This window comes from Dipodomys ordii, unplaced genomic scaffold, assembly GCF_000151885.1.
Source record: "Dipodomys ordii isolate 6190 unplaced genomic scaffold, Dord_2.0 Scaffold11, whole genome shotgun sequence".
Taxonomy (NCBI): Eukaryota; Metazoa; Chordata; class Mammalia; order Rodentia; family Heteromyidae; genus Dipodomys; species Dipodomys ordii.
In genome coordinates this window covers 4829153-4841427 of record NW_012267227.1, presented here as the reverse complement: position 1 = coordinate 4841427, position 12275 = coordinate 4829153, and the positions used below count along the sequence as shown (strand labels likewise).

The following is a 12275-nucleotide window of genomic DNA, read 5'->3' as shown; positions in this document are numbered from 1 at the left end:
CAGAGGAGGAGGAGGAGAAGGAGGAGGAGGAGGAGAAGGAGGAGAAGGAGAAGGAGGAAAAGGAGAAGGAGGAGGAGGAGAAGAAGAAGAGGAGGAGGAGGAGGAGGAGGAGGAAGACGAAGGCAAAGGCGAAGACAAAAAGAAATGATGCCAACAATGTTATAATCCTCCCCTGCTTGCTTACCATTCAGTGCTCTCATACCTCTAGGTTGTTATAATTCCTTCACATCTTTCCCTTTAAAGAGCTGATTCCATGTCCCTTCTTTCATCTTCAGATACTATCCTAATTTTTAATTACTATGAATACTTTCCATTTCTTATTGCCCTGCGTGTGAGTGTAGCAGTGCCTAGCTTGTGGCAAAATTTCATATAATATGCAATTATACTTATCACGTTGCAATGTATTTGGAGTGAGGGGAGTGCTGGTCATGGGGCTTGAACTCAGGGTCTGGACACTGTCCTGAGGCTTTTTTGTTCAAAGGTAGCACACTTTGAGCCACAGCTCTACTTTTGGTTTTTAGATGATTAACCGGAGATATGATTCTCATGGCTTTTTCTGCCTGGACTGGCTTTGAACATTGATCCTCAGATCTCAGCCTACTGAGTAGCAAGGATTACAAGCATAAGCCACCAGCCTCCAGCTGCAATTTATATTTTATGTTCAAGACAGATTCCTGTGCTTTTCTTTATGTACTTTATAATGTCCATGTATGGATCTATCATTTTATCCTCATTCTGTTCAGACAGACATTTAGTTTTAATTCTGCTTTGTAATTACACAATTACTGAAAAGGACAAATATTAGTCCCCTTTGCAGGAAAGAAAGAGAAGATAAGCCAGGCTCTGGCAGCTCTAATCCTAGCTACTCAGGGGGCTGAGATCTGAGGATCATGGTTTGAAACCAGCCCAGGCAGAAAAGTCCCTATGAGACTCTTATCTCCAAATAACCACTGAAAAGCCAGACATGGAGCTGTGGCTCAAACAGTACCCAGATCCTGAATTCAAGCCCTGTGACCAATGGAGGGGGAATGAGAAAGAGAGAGAGAAAGAGAGAGAGAGAGAGAGAGAGGGAGAGAGAGAGAGAGAGAGAAGGCATCTGTATAACTCTAGAACTAAGATGATGCCATGGATACCCTGAACAGACATAATTTGATAATTCCTTCTTATATAACACCCAATATCTTTCATTTCCACAGCAAGCTTTGATTTTAATTTCTTTCCTAGTAGAATTTTGCTCTTCTGAATCTTCCCATTTTAGAACAAAACCAGCTCTAAAATGATCACAAATAAATTTCAAAAGTAAAACTAAGTAACTCAATTGCTATTTCTTTAGTCTCTCCTTTGTAACCCAATCTTGCTGTTTGGCATCAACAGCTGTACACACACACACACACACACACACACCATCAACAGCTGTACACACACACACACACACACACACACACACACACTTCCTACATTCCAAGACTACCAGTCACAGACACACACACACACACTCTTCCTATATTCCAAGACTACCAGTCTCACCCTCTCCAGTGAGCTGATACACACACACACACACACACACACACACACACACACTTCCTACATTCCAAAACTACCAGTCTCACCCTCTCCAGTGAGCTGATACATAGCCTTCTGACTACATCATCATAAGCACTGCTACCCTTACATGCTTCACAAGTTAGTATCTAACTAAAATGAAAAATAAAGACAGTATGGGAAACAAGAGCTTCTTCACATGCAGTTAACAAAACTTCCTTTTTTACTATACTATATCATCATAACTGCATTCTGATGAAAGTGAAAGCCTACCTTATAAATTTCATGCACTTAATAACAAACACACACCTGCATAGGTTTTAGTTTTCCTGTTATCTCCATCCCTGGAAGCTGCATATACCATGTTGCTGATAAATTTCGTTGAATGGACAAAAGCATGTTGACTGGCTTTAAAATTTCAATGTCAGGCTGTGACAAGTCATTCTGCAAAATAGTTCTGAATGAAAAACAAGAAATTATTATATATCTATATAACTTTCATTTTACAATGAGGACTATGATATTTTCTAAGTTTTCTAAGCACAACAGTTGTTATCAAAATTCTTTTAAATTTTTTTCTTTTCACAAATTCAAATCAGGATAAATTTCATAGGCAGATGCATATAAAACATGGTCTATTATATAGGATTTTTATATGATTTCAAAGACACACTGGCATAAAGTCTGAGTACTGTATTATTTACTATCTTGCACTAAGATGGTCTGACGTGGAAACAGAAATGGAACAATGTCATATAAATACCAATCTTTCTAAAGCTGGAGAACAAGAAAATTATTGTATACCTAATCTTTCACATCTTATCTCTCCAAAGTCAAGAAGGCAAAACATATCAAATTTTAAAAAGTTAAATAAATATGTAGCTATGGTCAATTCTAGCTTGGTTTGCAAACAACCATTTGCACAACCAAATATTCACTCTTGCCATTCAATAAAGCCAACATTTTACATTTGAATGTCAGATTCTTCTAGATACCTCACTGAAAATTCCCAAACGTGACAAACTTTGAGAATGAGGTATCTTAAATTTAATTATAATTTAGAAAGCTTTCTTCCACCAAAGGAAAGGAATTAAGTATGTTGGAAGTTTAAAAAGATGTAAATGAGAATTAAATAAATTCAGTATTACGGAGTAAACTACTGTTTTATTGAAATGCAGTCTACATTGGTCAGGATGGTGTCAAGATTATGACCTTAGGTGACTGTCTCATCTCAGCTTTCTAAGCAGCTTAGACTATAGGCAGAGACCACCATGCCTGGATAGTAAATTTTAAGTTTCTTAAGTGAATGGAAAAAGAATCATACTGTAAACTGAGTAAGACAGAATTCAGATTCTGGATTCTGGATCTAGAATCCAGCACACTACCATAATCACTGACTAAAAAAATAAAGTCAATGGTCAATGTTTCACAATTAGAATAAATAAATAGTAAGAATTACCAGAAGATTTGATCCTGGGAAAAAATTCTAAGAAAATCCTATTTCTAATAAATAAGCACAATTAGATTGCATATTTATACCTGGATAGCTTTAATTGTGTGAGTTGGATATTCATTTTGTCAATGACTGGGGGAAGAGAATAATCCTCTATAGGAACCAAGTTAAAGTTATTTGCAACTCTGATTAAACCCAGATCTGCTATTACAGCATTAGCTGACACTGAAGACTGAGGAATGATAATCACAGGTGCTTTCAAATGAATGTCCATCAAGAGACGGGAACTCTTCTGAGCCAAGTCTTTCATGCTAGAAGCAGCTCTTTCTGCAGCCTGGGCTGTGGCTGCACTCAAAGCTTCTTTGGCAGCTTGGAAATTGTTGAGGAAGTTCTGTTGGAAGATATTGATAGTCAAAGCACTACCCAAACAGAGGATTGATTTTCAAAAGGAAAAAATGTCAAAAAGTATTTACTATAAAAAGAAAAGCTGCTGGGCGCCGGTGGCTCATGCCTATAATCCTAGCTACCCAGAAGGCTGATACCTGAGGATGGCAGTTCAAAGCCAGCCCAAGCAAGAAAGTCCATGAGACCCTTATCACCAATTAACTACCAGAAAAACCAAAAGTGGTGCTGTGGCTCAAGTGGCAGTGCTAGCCTTAAGCTGAAGAGGTTAGGGACAGTCCCCAGGCCCAGAGTTCAAGCCCCACTACCAACAAGAAATAAAAAGAAGGAAGGAAGAGAGGGAGGGAGGAAGGGAGGGAGGAAGGAAGGGAGGGAGAAGAGATAATAGGTAATAAAGAGATATTTTTATGACTGTATATGTGAACAAAAGTAAAGTCTGAAACAATGTACTCTGAGCTAACAATAGCTATCCCTAGGAAGCTCTTCAACTTTCATTTATAATTTTCATAATTGTTTAATTTTTATGACAAGTTTTAACAGCTTAATGTTCAACCATTAGTAATACAAAAATCATTTCATCTCTTTCCCCTCCCCTCCCCCAAATTTCTTCCTAGGAAAGTATTTAATAATGGTAGAGTGAGAAATTTGTGACTAGTAAAGCTTTGGTTAGCACCCCCGCCAAGAGGCACAGGCAAATTTATATTTAATCCATAATACTTGCATTGTCACAGTAAAAGAATTTCAACCTTTCTGACCACAAACACAAACAAAAGCTTTAAGTTTCAATCTATGTACTTCAATTATCTGATGTCCTTTCTTAAAACATTCTTTTAACTAAATACTCTTAAGAGCATTATAAGGAACATGTAACACTAAAATACCCTGAATTAAAAAGCACTTTTAAAGTTACCTATGAAAATGTTAGAAAATGATAGTGAGTACATTTTAAAAATTATTGAAAACTAATTTGTTCAACCATCTTTTAAAAAAAATTCCTTAACTCTAAACATTCTATTCAGCATTTTGGTGTTTATCACACAGTCCTATGTTACAATTTGGATCTTAAATGTCCCCTTCGGTGACACCACTGATGGCAGTGGAGCTTTTAGCGTGGGGCCCAGCAGAAGTGAAAATCACAGGTGGCATGTTGTTGATGGGAATGCTGGAACCTTTGCTCCCAGGAAATCATAGGTAAGCAGCTATATTCTACTACATGCCCTCGGGCATGATATGCTGCCTCAACACAGCCCAAGAAGCAACCATGAGACTGACTATGGATTAAAATGTGCAAAAACAAGAGTCAAAAGAAATCTTTCCTCCTTTCTTTTGAATTATTTATCTCAATGATCAAAGACTAGCATACCCTATTAGTGATCATATTGACTATTTAGGACAGGTATAGAGACAAAACACTTAGGTCTCAATGATAAATAAATACACATAAAAACAAACTTACCAAAAGAGACATGAAGAATTTATGCACATAAACAATCTGAATACAACCCACTTTGAGGCTAAGCTTGCCATCCACTTTAGACATATCAGCATAGGCCTTGCCTTCTGTAGCATTGGGATAGAGAGTCATCTGGAATCTGAAAACTTCATCTCCCAAAATAGAGACAGCCTACAAATATGAGATAACCAGTCATTACATCAAAGAGCTTTGGGGTCCTACTACTGAATCATAAATTGTTTCCTTATCACAGAAACCTAAATATATGCAAAAACAACATATAAATTAAGCCTTAAGTATTATTAAGGACATTTTACTTGAAAACAACTTTTTCCCATTTTTATAAAGGTCACTTTATTAGTGGAAGTATCTATCCATCACCAACCTGTTCAAAAGTAGCATTAACTGTCATCCTTCCTACTCATATAAAATGTTCAACAAGTGAAAGATGAGTATACACATACACACACACACACACACACACACACACACACACACACACACACACACATACAAAACAAATGATAATGGAATCTCAAATCCTAAGGAAAAATACACTTCAAAAACAGAAATGTATTTTCATCACCTTTTTGTGAATAGACAGCAAGTCAGCATTCTTAACTATGATATTCTGAAGTCTAGCAAACATATCCGTCTGCTTTGACTTCACAGAAACAGAGGCATTCATTCCTATGGAAGAAACAAAATGAATAAACTTTTCATTTCATGTGACTTAAGTTCAATAATAAGTACCAATATGGACACACAATTCACTAAGAAACATACTACCAACAGAATCAACTTCCAGGTTTAAGGCCACCAAAAAAAGTTGTATACACATCTCATAAATAAAAGCTGTGGAAATTATAAAATAATTACCCCAGTTTCAAAAAGAAATAATGACATTTTTCTAAAAACAATACCCTATGTATATGACCAGATCAGAAATGATTTACCTGAGAAGATTTAATATTTTTAAAAACCATCACACTAACATGTATTATTATTAAAACTGTTGCTCCATTTTTTGAGAAATTATTTCTATAATAAACTATCTAGAATATATTCTTTTGAAATATGTCATTCTGTTTTTTCCCCTTTCCCCCATGAAATATGTCATTCTTATCATTTCTAAAGTCACAGTGGTCTCTAAAGCTGCTCCTGCTTACAGAATGACTGCAGCTAAGACCCTGTAATGAGCCCAAACCATTACTAGGTCACATGAAACATACACAGTATTTGTTGGTGGTGTTGACTTTGTACCCTTTTAAAACACTATGTGCCAGGCATAAATGTAAATGCTTCAATCAACTTACTCCTCACAACAATCCATGATAATTATTACTATCTCCATTTCACGGGCTGGGGGACTTAGTTACAAAGTAACTAAGGTTACTTTGGTCATAGCCACTATTAGTCAGGGTTTGAACCTTTGCAGGCTCTCCTAATCACCCTATAATAAAACATGCTGCTTCATCCTTATATCAAGCTGATGATTGAAAAGGCTTATGAAATGTCTCTTAGAAACTCATTTTCTTGTGATCTATATGCACAAATACAAAGGAAACAAGAGTAAAGACACTTTTTAACTCTGAGATGTTACTATGATATTCATTCCTCACTTTGAAGTTTCTTGCATTATTCTGACAATGCAATCGCAGTATTACCAGCCAGAGGCTTCATAAAAGCAAGAAGCATATGGCAAGCCCTCAAGCTCCAGCAGGGGGCAGAGACTGCAATAGGACTTAGGTATACAAGAAGTCTGAGATAATCTTGTTTCTCTCCTGTTAAACCTCAATTCAGCTCACATACATGAAGAAACTGGAGGACTGGACCCTATGTTAGTAGTCAGATGGGGACTAAAGGCCTGCTTGCCTTTAGAATTCACAAGACCCTGCATAAGTCACCACCCCTCTCTGGGTTTCAGATTTCTCATCTGCCAAGTGGAGGAATGATGAGCCTGGGTGATGACTTCATAGGAGGCAATGAGATCCAAGGGATGAAAGGAAGGTGCAGAAACTCAGTACGATCTGGCCACAGGGTGAGTCAGGACAGCACCAATGGCCAAGAGACACTCTCCTAAGGTATAATCCAATTTTTTTCTCCTCTCCTTTCCTCCACCTCTCCTACAGTGCTAACGTGTGAACTCAGGACCTGGTGCATGCTCTATTATTTAAACTGTCATGAGCATATTTTGCTTTTAGTTGTTTGGTAGTTTGTTTTGGCCCCCCAAGTCTGAAGCTTTTGCCTAGAGGCCAACTTCAGGCTGTATTCATGTTACCTATATTTCCCATACAGATAAGATTATACACATGAACCATCCACCCAACTTGTTGGTTGAGACAGTGTCTTGCTATCTCTTTGCCCAGGCTGGCCTTCCTATTTCAACCTCAAAATAGCAGGGATCGTAAGTATGAGCCATCTTGCCCAGGCCATATTCTGTAATTTTTAAACATATAAGGAATGTCTCATCAGTAATGAATCATAACAAATTTATTTGTACTATTCCAAAATATTTTTTACAAAGCTTGCCAGAGCTTTCCAATAAGATGACTCCTAAGAAATTCATCATGTCATTTTTCCTGCATGTTTACATAAATACAAAAATAAAGATCTACACCAAAGAATCACTACTTACCATGTACTTTAATATCTGCTATGTTGCACTTCTGGTCACAAACAAAGACATTAAATGCATTTAATTCAGCTGTGACCTTTAAATCAAATATATCCTCTTTAGAAACGGTGCTAGATGCTGAAAAGTAACAGAACCTTTATGATTACCAAAGTGCAAACATGATACAATACAGAAATCATCTTAAATTCACTCAGTAAATACTGTGAGGAACCAAAAAGGTCTATAATATATCATAAATATGAATTGTAGATCATTTTTTAAATTTCAGTCAGACAAACACTAGCAAATTTCCCTTTACATTAAGAATAATGAAAAGTATTCATATATCTTGATGTACTACTTATTACATAGAAATTTTCCTATATAATTTTTTCCCTCTGGAAAAAAACACTCTTAACTAGAATTATTGAATCTTATTGGCTCCAAATTTTTATTCTGAAAACTTTGTCATATATTAGATCAAGGAATAATGAATAAAACATTGAAATGTTGATGTTCATTTATTAAAATTTACTATGGTCATGATTCTTACATGAAAGTTAACTATAGAACTAATTTTATTTCATAAGAGTACATGGTATAGGTCCATAAATCATTCTAAAATAAGTTCAGTAAAAAGAAATGAACATAAAGGGCTAAGTTTAAAAAGACACAAAAGTATGTGTGTCAGAACTGCAATAGAAAAATGGACTCTATTAATCTACTTATTAATAAATCCTTATTAATAAATCTAGGAAATCTTTTCCTACAAAGCCATCTTACCTACCAGAAACATACCACATTCCTATAAAAGTGCAAGAGCACTTGCATCATTAGTTCTTAATCCTCAATATGATGACCAGTTGTTTTCCATGAATCTAATTAGCATAAGCAAGCCATAAAGACCAATAATACAGCAAAATCAGAAGAATGTTTCTTCGGTTTAACATTAATTTAGTTTAGTGTGCATTTCAACATTGCTATTTTATTTTTTAACTCTATTATGTATATATTTTTTAAAGTATTTGAAAGGATACAATCTCTAAAGATCTTAATTGCCAAGCACACTGAAGACAAAGTAAGTCTTTTAGTCTGCCTTGTAACAAAATAATCGCTCTGTTCCATGGTTTCAAAAAATCAGATCCTATGTCTGATATAATAATACAGTAATTTTACACTTAAGACATTAGTAATACACATATAATGAAAGATAGTAATCATCTGAAAATTAAATTACTAGACATTAGATATTTGCGATATTTAATTACTAAGAAAAACAAATGAGTATCTGGCTAATAAACAGGCTTATAATAAGCATGCTCATTGTTCACTCAGGATGTCTGTTATCCACTACAGAAGCACAAGTCACGTATGTCAGATGACCGTGTACCAAACCTGTGTGTGATCCTAACACAGATTTGGTAAGAAACCTTTGAGTGTGCCACTTCTATGAGATCTCTTCACCAGAGCTCACACAACACTCAAACCTGTTGAGCTCAGGACTGAGTTATTATGTATGACTGACTATCCATATTTTAATTTCCTCACTTTTACTGGCCTCAAGACTACAAAAAAAATGTCAATGTAAAGTATATACAACTTTTACTTTATATAAAAGCTACACAGGCTGTAATCATAGCTACTCAGAAGGCTGAAGTCTGAGGATCAAGATTGGAAGCCAGTTCAGGCAGGAAAGTCTGTAAGACTCCTGTCTCCAATTAATCACAGAAAAATCTGAAGTGGTATTGTGGCTCAAGTGGTAGAGCACTAGCCTTGAGCAAAAGAAACTCAGGGACAGCACCCAAGCCCAGAATTCAAGCCCCAGGATCAGAAAAAAAAAAAAAGCTACATAGTAAAGCTGAATATAAATGCATGAGTAATAAATATCAAACAATATTGTTAAAGTAAGTTGATAAATTTTGTTTTCTCTTGAAACTAACCTACTCTGTCAGACCAGATGTAACACCAAAGTCCTAAGTATTTATCTTACATTATTATCTTACTATAGGAGAGAAAGTATTAGCTGTGACTCAACCACTAGTACCAGCTTTGATGGCAATAGTTCTGGACTCTCCCATGAGTGGTTTCAGTTCAGACTCCTTCTCAGAAGAAGAAGATTCAGAGGATGGAACAGCAGATGACAAAAAATCCATAAGAGAAAGTAAAGCTTCCAAATGAAGCACTAAGTCTAAGGATGAAAATGACACCTGTAACAATGAACAAATTAGAAAGGCAGGTTTCAGTAATGTAACCTCTTTTTTTTCAGATCCAATATGTACAACTAGCACAAGAATAATTCAATTGGGAGATCTCTAAACATTTCAAGAATTGCTACTACAATTTTAATCCCTATAATTACTATTACAATATCAGTCTTACCAATCAATAAACCAATACTCTGCCCACTCCCATGGTGTACTCATAGTTCTAACCTACCATTCTAGCAGGACTTGATGAGTTTCAACCAAAGACACAGGAAACATTTTAGTTGCACTATGCATGTTCAAATGTGCAGAGAAATATTTTAACCTTGTCCTTAGACCCATTCTAACCCTAAAACTCATATACAAACAAGTGAATCAACACCACATCAAATAATCATGGTGGATTAAAATAAACAAAACCCCTCTAAAAGTATCTGATTTTCAGTCAGGTACTGGTGGCTCACACTTATAATTCTAGCTATTCAGGAGGCTGAGATCTAAGGATTGAGGTTCAAAAATAGCCTGGGCAGGAAAGTCTATGAGACTATTATCTCCAGTTAACCACCAAAAAGCCAGAAGTAGTACTGTGGATCAAGTGGCAGAGTGTCAGCCTTGAGGGAAAAAGCTAAGAGACAGTACCCAAGCTCTGAGTTCTGGCACACACACACACACGCACACACACACACGCACACACGCACACATGCGCGCACGTGCAGGTGTGTGTTGCATATTCAACAAGTAACAAGTTGGTTTAGATGTAAGAAGGAATCTTTTCAGAAATCAGTATTTATAAAAACTTTATTTAAATTCTATATCCTCTTGCTTTATCAACAAAACTAATTATTAGCCACCTTTATTTGGACTTTAAACCTATAGGTTACAGTTGAAAATGGCTATGATGCTATATTTAGTCATTAACAACTCACCCTTGTAGTGAATTATAAAAGACTTACCTTAAGTCTCTGTTTGGTATTGTCATGAATCGTCTTAAATTCTGGTCCATCACTGTCTGCCTATAAATAGTGGATAATTACACCACTAGGTTACGAACAATATTCATGCATTAAAAAAATACGTATTTTTAGCAGGGCGCTGGTGGCTCATGCCACAGGAGGCTGAGACCTGAGGATCATGGTTCAAAGCCAGCCCGGGCAGGAAAGTCCATGAGACTCTTATCTCCAATAAACCACTAGGAAATCGAAGTGGTGCTATGGCTCAAGCGGTAGAGCACTTGCCTTGAGCTGAAGAGCTGAGGCATAGCGCCCAAGCCCAGAGTTCAAGCCCCACGACCAATAAAAAACAAACACACAAAGAAAGAAACAAACTTATTTTTCACTTTTCAACATATGCTATTAAAACAGTATAAGAATATTTCTTACAGGCAAGAACAATCTATCCAAGAATCTAACCACATTCTACAGATGCAAAAACTCAAGTTGCTTTTCCTAATCCATATTTGGATTAGGTAGACCAATCTAAAAGGGAGGGAAAACAAACTACTACATCCAGATTACAACACACTTTGCTTCACAATGCAGTAGTACTTCACATTATTCCCCTTGCATGATGAAGTTCAATCACCATAATCAACCAATTTAGGGGACAAACTTAATACTGAGCATGCCTACAATCCTGCTACATGAGATAGAAGCTTCGGGTCAACCCTGGACAAAGATGGGGAGAAAAGTTTCTGGGAAGAAACTCATATGATAGATTACTGGTTTACCATACACAAGACCCTGAATTCTAACCCCAGTACCATCAAAAAGTAAATAAAATTGAATGAATGAATAATAATTAATATATTTAGCTTCATACATTCAAATATTAAAGAAGTCAGACAAGGTACCTTGGTGAGCAACATTTTCAGAAGGGGTTCATTGGTCACATTAGAGGAGTTGACAATGTGGATAGGCTCTCCTTTAGAGTCTAGAAGATAAAACAAGGTTGATGTGCCAGTCTCTTTAACACTGTCAACATATTTTAAAACAGGAGCCAGCCATTTATACAAATATATATCAAAATTCAAAACATGGTATGCTAAAATGGATGACTTATACCAAATGTAACTTATACTTCTAAAAGCATGACTTCAAAAAAAGAAATTCCATAATACTTAAAAAAAACAGCACCAGTCAATTACAAGTCTTATAGTATTTTTCATTACTGATTTTCATGGGAGCAAATCATACTGCATTAAAGAACAAAGCTACAAAATATATAAGTAGTATTATGTATTTTCAGTATTCTCTATACAGATGTCCTCAAGAAATATCCACAGGGTTCCTATGAACTATGAATTCCCAGAACAACTTTAAAGTAGACTAGCCACAGTGTGGAGTGACTCTAAAGGGTCTAGAGGTAGCCTCTACAATGTAGTACTATTGTGGAAGAAAGTAATGAGACCAGATAGTGATGTTAAAAGTCTTCCTTCTACATACTGCTGGATTGATTTTCACTATGTATTAATTTAAATGAAAGAGAAGTTTAAAAACAATGTTGCTTTTAAATAAAGGTAAGTAAAAAGGTAGGATACCTAGTTAATTAACTTATATTTTCAAAAGTAATCCCTGAGCTCTGTACTTAGGTTCTGCTTTCCTAAAA

The 12275-nt window shown here is 36.0% G+C and overlaps 1 protein-coding gene across 2 annotated transcripts in view; it reads right to left on the bottom strand.

Moving 5' to 3' along the window:
• Positions 1-12275, bottom strand: part of Vps13c (vacuolar protein sorting 13 homolog C (S. cerevisiae)) — a 147135-nt gene that overhangs the window by 64062 nt on the left and 70798 nt on the right. For both annotated transcript variants that reach the window (XM_013010094.1, XM_013010095.1), the window contains exons 38-45: positions 11521-11600; positions 10625-10684; positions 9512-9674; positions 7489-7605; positions 5437-5540; positions 4854-5021; positions 3082-3386; positions 1852-1999 (exon numbers count right to left, since the gene is read on the bottom strand). In XM_013010094.1, the coding sequence (XP_012865548.1) occupies positions 1852-1999; positions 3082-3386; positions 4854-5021; positions 5437-5540; positions 7489-7605; positions 9512-9674; positions 10625-10684; positions 11521-11600 (1145 nt within the window). The remainder of the gene's footprint in view (positions 1-1851; positions 2000-3081; positions 3387-4853; positions 5022-5436; positions 5541-7488; positions 7606-9511; positions 9675-10624; positions 10685-11520; positions 11601-12275) is intronic.